The sequence below is a fragment of the Xiphophorus couchianus genome, chromosome 9 (assembly GCF_001444195.1).
Source record: "Xiphophorus couchianus chromosome 9, X_couchianus-1.0, whole genome shotgun sequence".
In the NCBI taxonomy this organism is placed as follows: domain Eukaryota; kingdom Metazoa; phylum Chordata; class Actinopteri; order Cyprinodontiformes; family Poeciliidae; genus Xiphophorus; species Xiphophorus couchianus.
The window spans coordinates 3,725,214-3,746,039 of record NC_040236.1 but is presented as its reverse complement, the minus strand read 5'-3'; the positions used below and the strand labels follow the sequence as shown (position 1 = coordinate 3,746,039).

At 43.8% G+C, this 20,826-nt stretch overlaps 1 protein-coding gene across 2 annotated transcripts in view; it reads right to left on the bottom strand.

The window, feature by feature from the left end:
- bahcc1b (BAH domain and coiled-coil containing 1b) overlaps positions 1-20,826 on the bottom strand; it is an 81,760-nt gene that overhangs the window by 20,938 nt on the left and 39,996 nt on the right. For both annotated transcript variants that reach the window (XM_028026829.1, XM_028026830.1), the window contains exons 3-12: positions 19,326-19,484; positions 16,175-16,285; positions 13,491-15,425; positions 13,153-13,264; positions 12,422-12,612; positions 11,916-12,056; positions 9,967-10,157; positions 9,296-9,668; positions 7,702-8,565; positions 1,392-1,558 (exon numbers count right to left, since the gene is read on the bottom strand). In XM_028026829.1, the coding sequence (XP_027882630.1) occupies positions 1,392-1,558; positions 7,702-8,565; positions 9,296-9,668; positions 9,967-10,157; positions 11,916-12,056; positions 12,422-12,612; positions 13,153-13,264; positions 13,491-15,425; positions 16,175-16,285; positions 19,326-19,484 (4,244 nt within the window). The remainder of the gene's footprint in view (positions 1-1,391; positions 1,559-7,701; positions 8,566-9,295; positions 9,669-9,966; positions 10,158-11,915; positions 12,057-12,421; positions 12,613-13,152; positions 13,265-13,490; positions 15,426-16,174; positions 16,286-19,325; positions 19,485-20,826) is intronic.

Below are 20,826 nucleotides of genomic sequence, written 5' to 3'. Positions count from 1 at the left end.
TCTACTTACATGGAAGTTTTGAATATGCAAACCAATCTGGCATAGTGTGCATTTCACTGATAAAAGTGCCTGGATGATAATGTAGTGGTTCTCTCAGTGCCAGAGGCGCCTGAACAATGGAGCAGCTGGAGCCGCCGCTGGGGGAACAAACTTCTGTTTCTGCTCCAACAGGAACCTCCTCACTCCCAGCAGTCCAGAATATATATATATATATATATATATATATATATATATATATATATATTCTATATATTATATATATATATATATTTGTTGCAAAATATGTTATTTCTCACTGTACTAATTTTTGACTAGTATTGACTGAATATTAGTAGTAATTGGCTAATTTCAGTTGTTTCAGTCCAACTAGCCACATTAAAAGTGGCTCTGCCTCAGTCTGAATTCTTTGGTCGCTGTTCACAGCCAGGAAAACAGAAAAAGAGCAGAATCTCAATCAGCTCTGTAAGTGTGGTAACAGTGCTGCATCCCTGCAGGAGGAGCGCAGGCCTGATTGGCCTGCCAGCAAAATGCAAACAGATGCAGGTGGTCTCTGTAAACTTTTGAAAATTGACTTACTAATTAGCAATAGGACGGCATCACAGAACTCTGCAGCTTATTGCTTTTTTTTTTTTTTTAGTTTTTTTTTAAATTTGCATTATGTTAGAAAGAAGCAGCAAAGGCCCCAGCATTGGGAATCGAACCCTGGATGCTGTGGCGCCTGATCAACTTATCAAATTTCTCCATATTAATAGTTCAGTTCATTCACTTATGGAGTGTTTCTCTTACATCTATTGCAAATATGTCTCACACAGTGTATACTATTCCATTAGTAAGATGGGATATTTTTTTGAGTGTTGGTGTTATTATTTTTTACCATGGCCCTTTAAATTTAAGCGGACTGCCATGTTTTGGGATGTTCTCCAATTGGGTGATGGGATATTCATTTATAATTGAACCCTGCTTTTAACCTCTCCACCTGTCTGATCTGGTTCTTGGTCTTTGTGATGCTCTTCATTCACTATTGACTCACCAGTAATCTTAAGCCTTTGCAGAATAACTGGATTTATGCTGATAATAGATGTATTCATTTGTTTGTGGGCATCAGAGCGAAGAGGGGTGAATAAAAAAATGCACAAAACCATGTCCATATTTTGTTTTTCTTGTTTTTTTTAAATGGAAGTAAGATTATCACAAAATATGAAAAAAACAAAACAAAACAAGTTTGTTTGGAATAGGCCAATTAGATAAAATCCTAACAAGACAAAGAGGAAACACAAGATCCACGCTCTGTCAAAAACAAGGCCCGTTTCTATTGTTCAACTCAGCAGCAACCCACAATTTAGTATGAATGATTCATGCTTCTGAAAACAGACGTTCTCTGAAGGCCTCACCGGCTCGTGCCGAGGCGTCCAGCTGCACTTCCGGCGCAGGTTTAGCCTCTTCCTGATTGGACAGTGCCGGTCGGACTCCGCGTCCACGGTGCCGCCGCCCATCTCCAGAGCCCGGGCCGCCGCCAGCGTCGCCAGACTGTGAAGGTCAAAGGTCAGCGTCTCCTCACCTGTGCGAGAGATGGATGGTTTCAGTTCAGACACGAGCGCCTCGTTGTAAAACACCGTGAGCGCTCAGCGGATTTATTTTCTTAGAGCGGTGAAACTGCGCCCTGAAAAGTGGTGATATTTATGATATTAGCTGTGTAGTTTATTTGATGTATACTTGTGTTCCTGCCTAATCGTACACACAAACACAGGCGCGCGCACATAGAGGGGAGTAATGGTGGAGGTGAGATGGGGAGGAGGCGGGCAGGAGGGGCTTCTCTACATCTGTCACTGTCATTAACTCTGTCATTGTCACCGCGGCAGCAGATAAAACAGAATATTCATGAGGAGGTTCACATACACAAACCTCTGCAAACACAACACACTCATTCGGAGCACACACAGTTTTCGCTGAGCTCCGCAGACACGAAGCTGCACGAGCGTATGTATGTGTGGGAGAAATGGAGAGAAGGAGAGCAGCGGGTGGCGGGAGCAAAAAGAGGAGGAAGGAGGAAGGACTGCAGCGCAGTGAGAAAAAAGCAGGGAGGGGGTGAGGACTGAAGGGGAGGAGAAGCAATAAGAGGCAAAGTGTTTATTGAGCTATCTATTTATTCTCCTACATCTTCTCATTATGGACATGGACAGAATCCAATTTTCCCTCCGAGGAGAAAGACGAGGAGAGGAGAGAGGTTCCGCTGGATCACTCGCAGGCTGCGCGCGCGGGAGCAGCAAGACCTGCCCAGCTGACACCTGACATTATTAAACCTGCGCGCGCGCGCGCGCGCTTCATAGCGGGATCCGGCGGCGAGGGAGAAGGCGGGAAACAAGAGGAGCGCGAGGAGGGCAGGAAGGATGAGAGGTCAGAGAAAACGAGAGGGAGCGCGGACGGGCGAGATCAGGACGGCGGACAGAGAGGGGCGGGAAGGCGCTGCCGCTGCCGGCCGTGTCCCGTCCAGGCTGGCAGAGGTCTATGTCGTCTCGTGTGTCAAGCTCCATAGAGCCAATGGCACGCTCCGGTTACCCTGACAGGATGACATCACCGCTGACATCACCCCGCCTGGTGTAGTATTATGGAGGATGGCCGCAATCAATATGTACCTTCCACTCATCCACGCACGCACACACACACACACACACACACACACACACACACACACACACACACACACACACACACAGTAATAACACCATGGTGTGTTGGTAACAGAGTTGAGCGCTATAATAGGAGGCAGCTCGGGGGATTTGACATGAAAAAAAACCCAGCAAATGTTCTGAGTGTGGGTGAGCATTGGTGATTGGAGTTTACTCTGTATGGACTAATGCAGTTCCCCCACCTGTTGCTGCGCACTGCTTGGTTAGCTGCCTGAAAAAAAGCGTCTACTCAGAAACTCACTTGATTTTATTAAAATAGAATAAAAATTCCTTTTTTGTCTCACAGTGGGGAAATTATTCTGCTGCAACGTGACAGGTAATCAAAGCAAGTACGCTCACACAAAGATAGAGGAACTGCGTAGGTTCATTTAAAAATATTCGAAATGTGTGTGTCTACTTGGACATAACAAAACAACAGACTAATTACGATAAGTAACAATAAAACTTTGCATCAAAAGATACCACCAGAAATATTATTTAGAAATGAGTAAAAACTGTGCAAATATCAGTGAGTTGTTTGGAGGAGAGATCTTTATAAAAGTAACAGCTGGTAGATCGGATCAGTAGCTGTGTTTCCATTACAAATATGCACAAATCTTTGTTGATATTCCACTAATATATATAGATATATATAAAAAAACACTATTTTGCAATTGCAGTGTTTCTAATAAACAACAAATGCAATTAAAATCACACGTGAATAAGCTTGTTCACGCAATAAGTCATTGAAAAACGTTCTGCGTCGTGATCCTCATTGACTTCCTGTCTTCTTCTTTGTTGTTTCTGCCAGTAGTAGCGTCCAGTTGTTGATCACGTGACTCATGTGATGCGAGTCACCATTCTTGATACAGTCAATAAACCACCTCATTCTAGCACTGAGACTTTAGTGCTAGAACTTTCAAAATATGAAAGTTTTTTTCTAGAAATTGCTGTGTTTTCATTAAGCAAATTTACTTTCGAAATATCAAATTGTACAATTTTAAAGTTAATGAAAACGCAGCTTGTGATGACGCTTAGAGCAGCTCTGCTGTTCAGTAACAACGTCATGCATGGAATTAAAACTATTAAAACTGCAGCCGGCATGCTACAAGCAGCATATCCACCAGGTGTTGGCTAATTACCAGTATTACGGTATACCAATGAAATAAAGAAAAAAATCACGATCCTCCTGTTCCTACTGTTTAAAGTGCTCTTAAGGAGTTGCTGGAGAAAATGCAGGAGTGACCATATTTTTCTCTGACTTTACAAAGCATAAAGCATCGCAAGCTGGCTGGTCACTTACAAAAAGAATCTTTGAAAAATGTTCCCACTAAGTTTTCTGGCATTTAGTAAACAGAAATCATTTTTGGTAATTCTAGCTAACCTAAAATGAGAGCTTTTGGTCTGATTTCATGTCCGTAAAAATGTGAATGTGTCTTTTTAATTGATGTTACGTTGCCAACAATTGTGCTGTTAGTAACATAAAAGCTGTAGACTCTCCCCACCAGCTAGTATCAGCTTGTGTTTTTCCATAAAGAATAGAACAAAAAGGTCTAATATTTTGAGCCATTAGCACAGTGAGTCACTGAATTTAGAGGGTGATAATTATAGTCGTAAAAAAACTAAGCAGGAGCACTGAAAAACAGAGAATGGAACTTCTAAAAAATTTGCTTAATTTGTTACAAGTAATCAGATTTACTTCGTCAGACTTCATTTATTTTCGTTTGCTTAGCGTGACAACTTAATAAACTTAATATATTTACTTGGATAACCTTAATTTGATTACTTGTAACAAATTAACTCAATTTTTTAAAAAGTTGGATAGCCTGTTTTCTTTTTTCAGTGAGCGGGAGTAAAAATAGTTTTTTCCATTTGAAACAAAAGCAATAAGATTGTGTTATTAAGTTTGAAAGTTTTGCTTCAGTACCATGTAACTGTGTCACTGTTCAGGAAGCTTTGTTCAAATGTAATTTATATATGAAAGAAAATTAGGACACTGACAGATTTTTAACGTTTAACTCTAGGTGTGTTGATTCTTTCCAACGGTTTGCTGAATTGTTGATCCGTAGTTGGGATCTCTGGTAAAAAGCTGAGATATCCATCATAACCTCGTCTGTCTGGGATCGATTTCCTCTCCCAATCGCGTCCAAAGCGACATGAGCCTCATCAGCTGTATTAATAACATTCTTAACAACGAGAGCAGAGCTGCTTTTTAAGTAAAACGCGCTGGGATCTGGTGTTTTCCACGCCCCGGATGGGACTGACTTATTGATTTCACACCTATTACACATGCTAAGCACGCGCACACGTAAACAAATGCACACTCACACAGCCTGTATCTCGCTTTGCAGCAGCTGAGCGACTTATGATTTTTACACTTATTAATTCCGTCAACAAGGCTTGCAGAGGCAGGATTTACACACAAGATTACATTGGTTTTATATAAAAAATAAATAAATAAAAAAAAGAAGACGCGAGTGAGAGGGAAAAAATAACAAAGGAGGAGGAGAGACAGGAGGAGGCAGCCTGGTTGAGAGACACAGGGACTCTGACGGAGGAGAGCAGGGATTCATCTGGGATTACTTAACAGCTTAGCCACATACACCGGTGTGTGCACGGCATGCATACAACACACACACACACACGCACAGATGCTGGCATAAATAAAAACACTTTCTCTCAGAGGGACGAGAGGAAAATAGGAGCGCTTACAGGAGAAGTGTTTTAAAGGAAAGGGTCTAATTAGCAAAGCAAGACGACAGAGCCTGAGGGACACATTGGGCTGAGAGTCTGTGCATGTGTGTCCTGGATCGTGTCTGAAGCTTAGCTTGTTTGTCCATCTCTGTGTTCCCTTTAAACACAAAGCAATACGCACGCCACCCAACACACACACTTACTCCCCAGGGGGGTAAATCCGGTTCTATGGGAAGCAGCTGAGAGTGGGAACGAAAAGGAAGGAAACAGGACAGTTAGAGGAACATTTTTGAGGGTTTGTGTGCGACATTATAGACATCTGGATTTCACAGATGTACGTTTCACACGTCTCCCAGTCCACCTTTTGTTTTGGGTTTGCTGCAAGTTGGAATGTTTGTTTAGGCAGAAAAAAAATAAGTTATTTTTCTTCTTTCTTGATCTAATTTTCTGGCCTCAAAGAGCTAGTTTGGAACAAAGTAATGTCTGCAGGTTATTAACAGTAACAGTTCATTTATCTGAAGCAGTCATTTTGATGTCGTATCCTTTAGCTGATTTTAGCTATTTAAAACAAGTCAAAGTGTAAATGTTTGACTTGGCAGGAATTGGCATACCTGCCAATTCACACTGGCAGGTATGCAGTCAGTGTTTGGGTTGTTTCTGTCTTCTCAGCTAAACAATATTAGTGTTGCTACACAAAAGTACATGATCTAAGGCCGCCGTCTGTATCAAGCCACTAGATTAGTCACAACTTTTTACCATTTATCATTTATAGCTTGTCAATCCACTCTAAGTCTGCCAACAGGGAAGGAAGGCGTTGGATTTTGTCCAGTGCCATTAAAGTTGGTACATCCTGCTCCTTTTTAAGTCTCACCGATATTTGGAGATTATCACGAGTCACAGCTGATCAAAGATGGAATGCTACTGCTAGCGGTCTCAGCACATGTAATTTTGTCTAGTAATAGAGTTAAGCTGATGAAATAGTGACATTCTAACAACAGCCTGTGAATATTTCATCATTGCATTCCTGCGGTCCAAATGAGATGCCAGAGACAGCATACAGTGTTTTGTTGTGGAACGGTGTTGGTCACTCCTGCATTTCATCCTTCCTTTCCTCCTAAGCTAGTTATCAATCTACTAGCAGCTGCAGACTGCAGGCCAGCTACTCGAGTAGACAGCCTGACCAATTAACCAGCTTATATAAGGTTGTCATACTTCTAGACAGTCCCTGTAGTCTTTAGCGTTTCAGCAATCACAGAAATTCATGCAAAATCAACAAACCCCTCTCATTTTTTCCCCATTAATTTATTGTAAATTTTCCACAAAAATGTCAAAAAAAATGGTTTTATTGACTTCTAACCCTCACTTATAGGTGTCAGTATTTCTTACTACACTTCCGCCTCAGACTTACTAACTGTCAAGTTATTTTCTTTGATCAATATGGTGAGTAACAAAAATGTACGTTTTTTTTAACAATAAAAATGTTTGCGTGTCAAATCTGTTATTATTTTTTTCTCATTTTTTTTCTTTTATGTGCCTTTTTAAAAGGGACTTATTGAGGAAAAAAAGTAGTAAAATTTATTGCAAATATTGCTGAAGTAACAATATAAAATCTGATTTTGACTGCAGAAAAAAATTCAGAAAAACATTCATAAAATCTTGGAGGGACTTTCCCGAGATATTCCACAGTGAGCAGACCAGGAAGATGATCCAAGTGCTTGGCCCTTACACAATGGCCCTTAATTCCCTATGGTCTGAGTAAGAGTCCGAGCTATTTCTCTAAATAACTTCTGAGCTATTTAGAGAAATAAATTCTAAGGTGTTACTGAAATAAGCAAAAACTGTAGGTTGTGAGTTCTAGGTGCTTGGATATTATGGTGGACAAGTTATACAATAATATGACATCACTTCTTTAAATTAATGTAGCTACATCATAGTTTACCTTGTCTGACATATTCAACTGAACCTAAACCTTTTAAAAAAAACACATCTGTTTGGTCATTTTGCACCTTTATTGCAAAATGAACAGCCTCAACGTTGCATTGACTCCCATTCAAACCTACATTCCCCCAAAGGACTGGTGGGAGAAGCAAATTACATCATCACATAGGTGATATCTTATGTTTATATGTCTTTCATTACAATCTGTATGCCTATAAATAAACTTCCCAAAGCTAAAACAAAGGTCCCCATAGGACTAAGTGTTAGCCTCTCACCACTCTCATGATCTCTTCACCTCAGTACAGACACACATAGATATGACATCTGTCTGCTAGTGATAATTTTAAGGTCTCAAATATGAATTGAAAACAGTTTAAGAATGGTAGTTAAAAGTTCTTCTCACCTTCTTCCTCCCTCTCTTTGAACTCCCTGCTCCTTCGCTTGATCTCCAGCTCGGCTAGTTCCCCCAGTATTTCCATACCATGGTGAGAAGAAGGAGACGGGGTCTGAACAACTGGTGCCGGCGGGTACAAGGCATCTCTGGTGGCACACAGAGCCGCCGCAATCAAGAGCTCCAAGCTCCACATGTAAGCCCCTTCCAACTGGGCTGCTGTTGTCATAGTGGAACAGGGGAGCAGGTCAGCAGAGGGGGAAACAACAGAATATTCTACCAATTCCTCATCTGGACTTTTCCCACTCCCATCTTCTTCCTCTTCCTTATCCTCAACCACCTCTACATTCTCTTCATCATGGTACTGATCCTGCTCCTGCTCCCCGTTCGCAGGCTCTACAGGCACAGAGACAGTACATTCAGCTGGTCCAGCCTCTGTTCTCTCATTCTCCCCCATGCCATCCTCTTTGATGCACTCCCAGTCATCTCCCTGCTCTTTGGACATCTGAGGCTCCGTAAGGCCACCCAAAGGAACATCCACTTTCAGGGTTTTGCCTGCTAGGCAGAATGGTTCGGGAACTGGAGCTTGGAAAGGGCATGACGGTGATCTAGAAAGAGCACTCTGCAGTTCAGAGATAGAGCATCCTTTTGATTCATTCTCGGACTCCACCGCCTTGCATTCTGTTACATTCTCTTCTTCCCTTGCTCGCTCTTCGGTGAGAGGCTGGATGGTGCATTGTTTAGAGAAAGACTTGGTTTCAGACCCTGTTGGCTGTTCTTCCAACAAAGGTTGCTCTGCCGCTCGCGCTTCAGGAGGCGAAGGCCCGGCCTTGTAACCCATGGAAACTGGAGAGAAGCTATATACAGGTGGCAAGTCTGGTGGAAACATAAAGTGAGAGCAAAAGTCAAAGTTTGACATAAAACTAAAAGTGGTTCTACATGTCAGAAATCTGACATAAGACACATAAAAATGTACAGAAGTAAACTCCGGCCTAGCTTAACTTCATTGGCATTCTGTTCAGGCAGACAAGATGAAGCATGTGATTACAGTTGACATAGTACATTAACATCGAGGTGCAGAAAACACTGAGTGTGTTGGTGTATATTAAATATACAGAATGCATGCGTGTGTGTAGAAGTGTGAGTTTATAGATCTACGTTGGATATTGATGACACCCTGCTGTTTTCCTATGATTGCTGCGACAGCCCTGTCACCTCGCTCTCATTTTATTGATGATATCCCTCCACCCCCTGACAACACAGCCAGATGAATGTGTATCCTTCCACCTGTACTTTTCCAAGGACCCCTGAAGGATAAGAAGGCTTTGTCTGAAGATATCGCTGACCTTCCTCTTGTGACACACATGTGCGCCTGGCAGGTTGCACTCATGCAACACGAAGAGTGTCCATATGTTTTCTTTGACCTTACTGGCTGGCCTGCCTTCCGTCTCTCTTTAGCTTTCACAAATACACTCAAGGACATATGAAGCAAAGGCCCTGCGTCAAACTATTTTTGCAAAACTAAAAGGAAACCACGTTTTAAAGATATACACCATGTTTTAGCAACCTTGCCTGTTTTTTCTATCTCAATCTTCTTTTAACACACCTGGCTCTAAGGACTGGGGATAGTCCTGAGGTGGTTGTCCTTCTCCTCTGTCGCTGACTCTCTCCAGTGCTTTGGAAAGGTGTGAAGGAGCAGGGCTGAGGGCCGGAGATCGTGGTGCTGCCGCCGCTGGACTTGGGGTCGGAGTCAGGGGATTTGGCGGGTGTGTCAAACGCGATGATGGCGAGTGGTAGCAGGGTGACTGCCGGCTGCTTGGACACAGCCCCGGAGACAGTGTGGAGGTCTTAGGGAGAGGAGGGGTGTGAGAGAAGGGCTTTGCTGCATGGGTGGAGGCAGAGGATGAGGAAGAAGATGGGGTTCTGGAAGTTGGAGATCCATTCGGCGAGTCGTCTATTGTGATTGTGTCATGTTTTCTCTTTTAAAAAAAGGAAACGAAAAAGATCGGTGGTGCAAGAATTCTTGGAAACATGCAAATTCAAGTTTATTCTAGTTAGTTCAAGGATTACATTTTGCAAAAGGATCTGGTTGCAATACTAAGCAACAACATCACCATTATATGCTTTCCTTACATTGTGCAGCCCTACATCCTACGCTATCAACAAATATTTTACTGTGTTCCACTCCTAACTCCCCGAAAGAGGAAGTTGGCTCCTTGGATCAGCTTACAACATTCCGACTTGTTCTGAATCTCATTACTTGAAGGCCAATCTTACTGGTCCTAAGGGGAGTCGCTGCATGTGTTCCATAGCTCGCTGCTGTTGCTGGTGGTGCTGATGCTGCAGGGCGTACAGCTCCTGCTGCTGTAGGAACGAGGTGCGCGAGTAGACTGGGTGGGGCTGCAGGTGAGGGGGAGCTCCTCTGGCTCCGTACATCGAAGGCCAGAGACCTGACTGCTCCAGAACATCTAGAGGAAGAACCAAAGGAGGAGATGGGACTTTACTGAGACCTTTGCTGAGATAGATTGAGATTGTTAACAAACTTAGATTACTTAGAACTACATATAGGCAGCAATATTTTGCAATGAATTTGTCAGCTCACAAGATGAGTTGATAAGTTATAACATTTTTATGAAATGAGAAATTATTTCTGGTGGGAAAAAATAATTATCCCCATTTTTTGTTGTCATAAATAGAGACAGCATTTCAATTACAATTACCAATCTGTAATCCATGATTGGATCCAGGTTTGATTAACACTATGTTTTGCTTAATCTAATCCAGTTCTAAATGCTAAAAAGCCTGGAAGACAAAGACACAAAGGTTTCATGATTCTCACAGTGTGTTATAAAAATTAAGTCCGGACCCATGTTGGGTAGCCAACTGTAGGGGTGTTCTTGTCCATCAACAACGTTTGTTTCATCCAAAAACAGCCTTTAGTATCCCACTCCATTAACACTACAGGCCAACATTTTTTTTAGTCTCAAACATAGACACTGAGATACAAGCTTAAGAAAACACGGCTTTATATTTTGGGCTCATATGATCCTACACTTACTTCACTAGCTAAAGCTACATGCTGACAGCCAGTAGATAGTGCTTCATTCTAACAGAACATTTTTGAGGTTTTAATATTGTGTGATCTTGTCACGCCCCCTAATTTCACCCGATTTTTTTGAGGATATGGTACTTTTCGCCAGGAAACCTGCAGGCTTTCACCCAAAGACACACACACGCACGCACGCACACGCCCACACCCGCACACGCATCCGCTCCTTGGCTGGCTTGTCACTGGGAACCTTTGTTCTGTGAGATTAGCCTGAGTGGGCTAATGTTTCCCAGGGGAAGGGTTCAGTGGATGCACTTCCCCTCTCTGCAGGAACTCTCACAGAGCGAGTCAAGGGAGGCGGGAGATAATTAAATTTCACAGCCTGTTTGCAAAGCATCATCCACACACACACACACACACACACACACACACACTCCCACATATAGTATGTATTTCTATCTTCACAAGGATTTTACATGGACTTCCATCCATTTTTTTATTCATTTTTATACCCTAACCGTAAATGTAACTCTGTCCCTACCCATCACCGGTAAATGCCCAACCCTAAACCAAACCTAAACTCGAATCACATCTTAGTCCTAAACATAACCCCTAAACTCAAAACAGCACTTATGTTGGCCCGGGCATTTGGCTCAAAAAGGAGCAGTGGGTCCTCACAGCGTTGTATTTGTTGGGAAAATGGGATTTACAAGGTGAGAAATGCTAAAACACACACACACACACACCCACACACACATTCTTTTCTCTCTCCAGCAAAGGTTGAGATATGCAAAAAAAATAAAAAAAACTGTAACATGTTGCTTTAGACATTAACATGACTTTTAACATGCACACACAGTTTAAGCACCTCTGCACTCTACCACAAGAGGGATGAAACGCCAGTTCAAATGGTTTGCATAATGCTAGGCACATGCAGAGGGGGCAATGGAATAGCCGTTCCCATTAACAAAGCAATAAAACATTGTCCCACTGACAGAGGGGCTTAGTTGAGCATTATATTATGATTAGCCAGTGATACTAAAACTCTGAGAGAGAACCGGCAGCAGCAGCATCCATTGTACAAATGAGAAGAAAGCAGGAGCCAGCAAGGCAGTAAGCCTGGGTACACAACAATCATTATGCATACTGTTGTTGCTGCAAAGTCTGCTTTTCATACCGAGAGGATGATGAGGCCCTGGTTCTGTTGGAAGAACCACAAGAGGGGAGTTAGGATCTTGGCTGAGGGACCCCAAGACTGGCTGTAGAGGGTTGGCAAGACCTGGTGGGAAGCTGGGGCTCATCCCCACATGGCTCAGACCTGAAACAGGAAGGGGGTAAGGGAGACCACACAGCTCCGTTAAATCACAGAAACTCTGATCGATTAATACATCCTTATAACCTTTTCACACTTTGTCATGTTGCTTCCAACACCATGTTTTTTTGTTTTTCTTATGTGCTGGAACATTGCAAAGTATTGCACAAAATTTCAAATTGTTTATAAAAAAATTTTTTAAAAATTGAATGCTTTTATATTTCTTATTAATTAAGATTGTTATGTATACTTTTTTATTTAAAATGTAAAGGCAAAAGAAAAAAACATAAACTTAAACAATAATCCATCATTTAAAATGGAAACATCAAAATCAAGTGTGAAATGACTGGAGGATCTGTGTTCATTCTCACTGTATGAAGGGCCCATCCAGAGGGAGGGACTTCCTGTCCTCTGCATCCAGTGGCGGTGAGCTGGGTGAGCATGTGCAACAGGGTCCCCTAATTGGCTTGCTCCACCGGGGACAAGGAGGTGAGGGGTCAGGTCACCGTGGCAGCTACTAGATGGGTGGATCCGAGCAAACTCCATGCAGTCCTTGTTTTCCCTGCAATGGCGTTAGGCGAGGTGAACTTTGTCATTATGTTGATTATCCCTCTTATTGTCATCACCATCATCACCATTATTATGATCATTATCTTCATCCGTGTCATCTTCATTACCTCTACCACCATTATAATCATGAAGAAAAGGAAATGTGACGGCAACTGGAACAGCCATCATCTTGTGCCTGGTCTATGACTACTCATTATATGTTTTCTTCCCTTAATATGACTACATAATAAGAGCCTGATACTTCAGAGACATCCATATTAGTCCCTGTAACATTAATGCACTACATCTCATCTTCAGGAGAAAGAGAGAGATGTGAAGTAAGAGAGCGAGGAGGTACAGAAAAACCACATCAAAGGGTGAGAGGAGTAAATGGAGTGAGGGGCTGAGAGAAAAGAGAAGCAGGGCTTCAGACTGGGAGAAAGAAGCGAGGAAAATAAAAGAAGTGCAGCTTATCAGATGAGAGGAAAACTGAATAGATACTACCTTGTGCGTGCAGGGGTGTGTGTTTGTGTGCTTGTGTTTGTGACTCTACCTGATGACCAGTTCTCTGTCTCTGTCGTGGTGATGAAGACCAATCTGGTCCTCTGACATCCTCTTCCTCTCCTCCAACTCCCGACCAAGAGGATACACAGTGCGCGATACCCCTGAGTTACCAAGACAACAGGACAAACATGCTCACTATTTTCCAGAACCTGTGCTACGTGCACACAGGATATCAGAGATAGTGCTTTTCTTTCTGCTTGGTGAGTTTATGCAGAAGCAGTCGAGTGTGTCCTGCTTCTTATATTTCTTATATTTTGGCTAACAACAAAAAAACAGTGATTACCTAAATGGACCAAACAATAATAAAAGCAGTATATGATGTCTGACCTTTCAGGCTGGGCAGCACCCGGCCCTGTCTGTTGTTTCCAGGAGTGCTGTCTGGAGAACGATGGGGGGGCCTGGCTACAGCGACAGCAATACCCACCGGAGGCTGTCGGACCTCCCCCTCTCCAGCTTCTCCGGCCTCCTTTGCACCCCTGTCAGTCTTTTCTCCCTCGTTAGTGGAGCCACGGCGAGAAGGGAGAGATTGTTTGGAGGGGTCTTGCAGGGAGGTGTTGTTTTTAGCTCCTCCTCTGTCTGTCCTCTCTGATCTCTCCCCACTCTTGTTAAGGCAGCCCAGACCTCCGAAGGGGCTCCGCTGTGGCAGTAACAAAGGTTGCTGAGAGCTGTAGTTCATAAGGTTCTTCATGGCACCTCCCTCGCCATCAGCTGTGTGTGGCGAGGAATGGGACAGTGGAGGAGGCTGTTTACTAACTGATCCAAGATGGCTACCTTTTCTCTGGTCCTCTTGTTGGCTCCCCAGAGCTCCCCATGATGATGGTGTCTGACTTCCATCCCTTAACCGCTCCTCTGCGGCTGCAGTCTGGCTGTTGTGCTGCTGATGTCGTATCCTTGCAACCTTTTGTCCTTCCCTCTGAGTTCCAAGTCCAGATCCCACTTTTCCATCTGGACTTGAGAGAGAACAGTCTCTTAGTGAGGAAGCTCCAGTATCGGAACTGGTCTTGGCTTGTGAGAGATGATGGCAAATCTCATTTGCAACATCAGCATCTTTAAAAGAGAGATTTGTTTCTAAGCTGCAGGACCGAAGTTCAGGTTGAGAAATGCCGTTGGAGCCAGGTTTGTTGAAGTGATGCGTCTGCTGGTTCCAATCAGGAGGTTTGTCAGCTTTGCCATATCCCATCTGCTGTAGGTGGGGCTGGGATTTGTCCTTCTTCTGGCAGCTACTAAGGCGGCTGGGATGGTGAGAGGGACTTTCATGGGATCCCTCTACGGTTTTTTCGTCTTTTCTCGCCCCTCCGCCTGCTCCACGGCAGTCAGGGGTGGACATGTCCCCTTGTGATCCAACTGAGGGCACATAAGTTGAGCCATTGACCTTTGCTTCCCTGCTGGATCCTCCAGGGCTGGATGTGGGCTCTTTTGAAGGTGTAAGTGTTAAAGGTGGGGGAGGGGGACAGTAAAACTCAGGATGCGGGTGATGATTTGCAGGGTGTAGCCACCCTCCAGATACTGTGGAGCCTATGTGCAAGGTATGAGGTGGTGGTGGTGGCGCGGGGGGTGGAGGCATGGAGTAAGAAGCTACAGCGTGAGGGGTCGGGGGTGTCAGGAATGCCGCTGCTGTAACAGTTCCTCGACGCATACATTCAGATGAAGAAGTTGAAGAGTCACTGATTCTCATTTCCCCAGTTATGGGTGCATCTTTTGAGCCTTGCCTGGTTATTCCAGATGAAAGTCTGCTTGCCCCACCACCACTGCAGCTGCTTAGTGTTCCACCTTTTGCTTCACAGGCACCCTCTGACCCTGTCCCACTGGACAGTTTACAGGCACTCAAAGGTTTTGCTCCCTGACTACCAAAGTCACTGTCTTTATACTCTTTGTGTCGCTCTAAAGAGTTTCTGTGGTCTTGTTCCCGACCCTGGAAGGAAAGATGCGGAAGAAGGGCATGGTGTGGATGGGAGTAAGTTTGGTGGATGCCAGATGGAGTGGTGGCAGAGTTCATCTGATGAGAATGGTGTTGGTTGTGAAGCTGCTGCTTTTCTTTGCTGTCCTGGTGTCGCTCTTTGCTGCTCGATTTTTCCCTCTCTTTTGACAACCCCCCCTTTTCTCCCACATCCTTAATGCTCTTCACACCTCCTCCCCCACTGTCCATCTCACGACTGCAGGGGCCAAGTGGGTGGCCTAAAGCTGTCCTGGACAGTGGAGGAAGGCTGTGATTGGTGGAGAGTAGAGGAGACTGGGGAGGAAGGCCTCTCAGGTAGAAGTGATCTAGAAGAAAATGAGAATTTGAACATGTACATATAATAATTTCTTGAAACTGAATGGTCTCTGTAAATTAATAGCTTCTTTAACAAAACACTTCAATAATAAAACTTAAATATCTTTTAGTTGTGTCTATGAACCAAGAACCAAGGTGGCAAAAGAGATTAATTTCAACACAGTGCCTGTCCCACATCAGCTGTTCTGTGCAAGAGTAAACCTGCATTGCAGCTCAAGAGTGTCTGGTGATTACAGACAGTCTGGGAAGCAAGCTGACCAGGGTATTTATGGCAAAAATAGAGTCCACCTCTGTGTAGTGCATCATTGACACTCTTTATTTCTTGCTGTTAACACACATCAAGTGAGTGCAAGAAAGTCACTGTACTTTGGCGAACAAGTGTTCCTTTCGGAGGGCTGTCACATGAAATTAGTACAAAATGTAAAAAAAAGATGTCACTCACAACTCATGTGTTAAACCCTTCAGGAGTTTTCTGACTAGTATTTTATACATAACTTTCTCCATCAACGCTGCTGAGCCCGCCTTGGATCCATGATGCCAGTTTGATTTTATAGAGCTAGCCTGTGTGACCAGAGGCAGCTGAAAAAGGGGTGGATCTTTGTACGTTTGTGACGGTTGATGATTTCAAGTAAACTTTAATCATCATTAAGGTTAGGGTTATGGATGAACGCTAATTAAAGGGTTTAAAAGTTTTTTTCCCCTACACAACCCACAAGTACCGGTAGTCTGTAGCACTCACCTTTTTGGGTTTCATAGAAGCGGGGCTGTCCATAGAGACTGCTGCTATGGTGATCCAGGGCACTCATGGAAAGAAAAGGAGAAGCAAGACTTCCTGAATAGCCCGGGTACCCTGTCAATGGGAAAGGGGGAAGCGAGAGAGAATTCATGTTTCTTCCCAGTGTTGACATTCAGCAGCACCCTACACAAACAGTTTATCTCTGCAATCTATCATAAAAGACCCTAATTTTGGAAAAACACTGAAAAACTACAGCCAGTTGGTTCTATTTTCACCATAAATGAACTCTTGCACAAACATGCCAGATGAGTTGACATTATTTACAGTGGACACAAGTGTGACAGAAACCTCAGCCGACCACTATTGCCAAGTGTTTGCAGATTTTGAATGGATGGAATTTACTCTCCTACAAAATACAGTTTTCCTCCCAAAACCTAAGACGAATAGGAGAAAGCATCACTCCCACTCCTCGCCCTGAAACACACACACCGAGTCCTCCAAGGAGGTCACTGGGAGGCGAACTATCGTTTCACTTTGTTCCTCGTCTTCAAGGACGTTGAACCAGGTTGTGTGATTGAGGAGATCTTGGCAGACCCACATATCTTTAGAATATGGTGCTAGACTGTGTGGCTGTGCGGATGGTGGAGTCTGTTTTCCAGAAGTTGGTTTCATGCCCCACAGAGTGTCCTTGCTGGCCCGTTAATTGGCAGCCGTTAAAAGTTTAATGGTGGTGGCCAAAGTAAACAGCACTCCATAAAAACTCATCCTACGCATTCCACAGTCACACAGCAAAACCAGCAACACCCCCACGCTGCTTCTAGTGTGCAGGCGTGTATGTGTGTGTGTGTGTGATTATTCTGACTGGTTAACAACCAGTGAATCTAAATGGTGACAATTAGCCAAAAGGCTCTATCAGCCATCTAAGGCCAATCCCCTGGGTAATAATGAGTGATAAAAGCAGGGGGGGGGGGGGTGGAACTGGAATGACATGGAGTGCCACTGAGGCCAAAATGTGGAGAGAAAATAAAGTAAGGGAAGAGTAAAAAAGGAGGGGGTTCAATGGTTGGATGAATGGAGAGATGGTCGGGGGAAACAGACATTAGAGAAGAGCAAGGCTGTCAATATGAAAAGTCATGAGTGTGCTGCTGCTGTGAGGCGTATGGAGAGGAGCGGGGGATGTGTGTGTGTATGTGGGGGTGTGCATGTAAGGGAGAATGGAAGATGAAGGGACAAGTGAAAGGAAAGTGGAGAGCTTTGAGATGCTGGAGATGAGAGGACGAGAGAAAGGGAGGTAAAGAGATGAGGAAAGGCACGAGTACGGAGACATAAAACAAGGACAGGTGTAGAAGAGCCAGTAAAAGTAGAGTGTTGTGTATGTGGGCGTGTGCGTGTGTGTGTGTGTTTGAGACAGGTTCCTTCTCTCTGTGCTGGCTATGCTCCGCTCCCTGGACTGTGGCCAGCTGGCAGGCTGCCTATTGGAGCTCCCTGGCTTGATTTCTTAAAAACAATCATTTGTAGTGTGTGCGCGTGCGAGTGCGTCAAGGCATGTGTGCGTTGGAACATCAAAGCCGAGCCACACAGACGTAAAATCTGTCTTATAGGCACACATACATTCTCCCTCCACACACACACACACATTCCTGCTCTCTGTTCACCGCTGTTCCCTGTAGCCTTCAGCCTGAAGTCTTGCGTTCGAGTTGTTCCACAGATTCAGGTTAGGAAAGTCACTCCGGGCTACATTAGTGCTCATTTTTATGGCTTAGTCATTGAAAATTAGACACAACTCTGTAGGCTGGCATCAAGAGAAAGTGCCAAAGTGCTTCAATAACAGGAAGTAAGAAAATTAAAATCACAGGAGGGAAGTAAACAGCAGTTTTACTCAAGCCTCTTGGGCTTTTTGTACTTTAGGTCACAGCCACTTAAAACTGCGAATGTGCCAACTATTGCCTCGCCAAGCAGAGTTCATGGTGCCACTGGCGAGGAAGACACATTTTGACTTGTCATGGCAGGAATAGTATAATAGTAATAAATCACATTACCACATGGCCTGTTTCTTCCGAGCGTCCCAGCACGCACAGCACTGGTATGCTGAAACTGATTCACCTGAATGGAATGCACTCATTATTTTTGTTATTGATTGCACCGCCGCGTTCCTACTATGGTGCACAGAGATGAAGTGAGAAAAGCTGGATCAGTGGGATGACTGGTATCTTTGGCCATTGGCGTCTTTGTCATGGTACAATTCTTGCCTGAGATTTCAGAAACGGTTTTGAGTTGACAACACTCAGAACTGCTGGGCTGTATTCACAAAATGCTAAACTGGAGTCAGATTCTGAGTCAGTTTTTACTTGGTTGAGAAATATAGCATGTGGTGCAAACTGTCACTTTGTTCAAGTCCTTTTTAGGTGTTATCTTTGGTCCTGTACCTCCCACCCAACACTCTCCCACATGCACTCATGAGTGTACAAAAACACACACAGATATACCTGAAAGGGACAGATAACTCAGTCAAGCTCAGAATTTCACCACAAACGGTTAACAGTCGAAAGAGGACATGATGCATGAGGATCCGCATGCCGTTTCAGTGCATATGTGTGTGTCAGATCAGGAAGGGGGCCGTTGGAGGTCGGTTAGCCCAGAGGAGGGCCTTGAGGGTGGGGCTGCGGTCTGAGCCGAGGGGGGGGATGGTGGAAATGGGGGTGAGTTTCGAAGCGTACCTGGGTGCAAAGGGAGGAACTCGGGGCCTACTGAGATCCAGCTGGACGAAGGTGGTTATAAAAACATAGCAGCGATGTGGAGTAATGCTGATTAATGGGTTCCCTGTTAGCGTGAAGAGATTTGTGTGCTTATTTATAGTTGGAGAAGGAAGAAGTGGGGGGGCTTTGTTGTGCTTGAGCTCTGAACTAGAAAACAACCACAAATACGAAACCACAAACAGACCCAGAAACACACTCTGCCGTACATGTGTGTGGCTATAAGTAGCATCATCTGAGGCATCGCTGTTGCACGTGTTTGGCCTCGGCTCCGCGTTGGTTAAACCACTTAATGGCTCCATCTCGGTCTAATCCCAAACCAAGACCCCGGATTAGACAGAGAACCGAGCTGCTTCCTGTGTGTGTGTGTGCGTGTGCGTGTGTGAGTGTGAGTGTCTTACCTTCATGTGAGTGGGGGAACCAGATAGGGGAAGTGCTTGAATGGGTTCCAGCCCTGTAGGAAGGGGAGGCGGGGGAGGCAGTGGGTCCAGAGGGGTGAGGGGGATGGGAAGGTGGGGTCCCCAGACTCCTGGCCAGGAAGGAGCCCATGAAGGAAGGACCTGAGGGACACAAAGCAAGAGATAGAGAGGGTTAGACAGCTCAGCGTGGATTAAAACAGGGTTTTTTGGGGTTAGGCAGAAGTCTGATGAGGTGACAACAATTTCACTTTGATAAAGAGGAAGAGAAGTTCTAAAATGTTTCTGTTGAGCAAATTCAAAACAGATGCTCTGAAAATTCAGAGATTACAAAGATAGACGTGTAAACGGCCTACAGAGGCATCCAGAGACGTCACAACCACAAATTCTACTGTATGCTATTGGGATTTTTTATGTGATTGATCAACGTTAAGTGATGCATCCTTCCAAAGTAGAAGGAAAAACATGTTGTTTTTTAATTATTTAGAATAAATAATAATAATAAGCTTTATTTATATAGCACCTGCCAACAACGCCTTGCATTGATCAAAGTGCTTTAGAAGGTAAAACATAAAAATACAGAGCAAAAATAAATCAGTGAAAAGCTAAAAAGTGTGGTGGGTATTCAAGTTCCCTTTGACTCTGATACCCCAAAATAAAATTTGGTGCCACCTTCTCCCTCCAGAAGTAATCTGATTAGTAAATGTATTATCCCTGGTGTAATTTGATTTCAACATAAATACTGTAATATAATCTGTGAAGTATTTTTTTGTATGAAAAAAGCGATAAATTGCTGCTTCTTTTTCCTGAAGTTAATATACTGAAACCAGAAAGCACATGTTTAAATTAGGTGATAAAGCTGCCGAGCCACATGCGACTCAATATCTGTGTCACTTGGTGCTGACATATTAACCTCAATTAGCGGTTTAGGGAGGGGGAAAAAAAGTGAGATAACTTGAAGCGATTAGCCCTGCAGCTGGTCTGACTGGGATTTTTATCTCTTTTCGTTTTAACAGACTCGGTTTCTCTGCAGATCAGATCCAAACTGGTGAAAAGCGAGGCGTCTGTCTGCCGTATCTAAGAGTCAAAGGGAGAATTTGTCAAGGCTGACATGTTTCCACCTGAGAGGTTCGTCGTTATTTCGGAGACGGATCTTTTTTAGCATTAGCTTCAAATGACAAACAGTGACAGCTGGACGTGGAAGGCCACTTCGAGGGGATTTTAGCTGTAATTCTTCAAGACGCTCCAGTGTGTCATGGTTAAAGAAGAAATATTGAAACCTTCCAAACCTGAAGCAGAGCTTTTCTATAACTTGATGGAAAAAAAGAAGCCTTTCCTTAATACTGTATTTAGAACATTTCCAGCTATGTTATTGTTCGCTGCAGATTGAAATTTGACCTTCTTGGAAAATGTAAAGCTCTTCTTTTTTAAAATTTTTTAAGCATCTCTATATAAAAGCAAATTCGATTTGTTATCTGAACAGCCA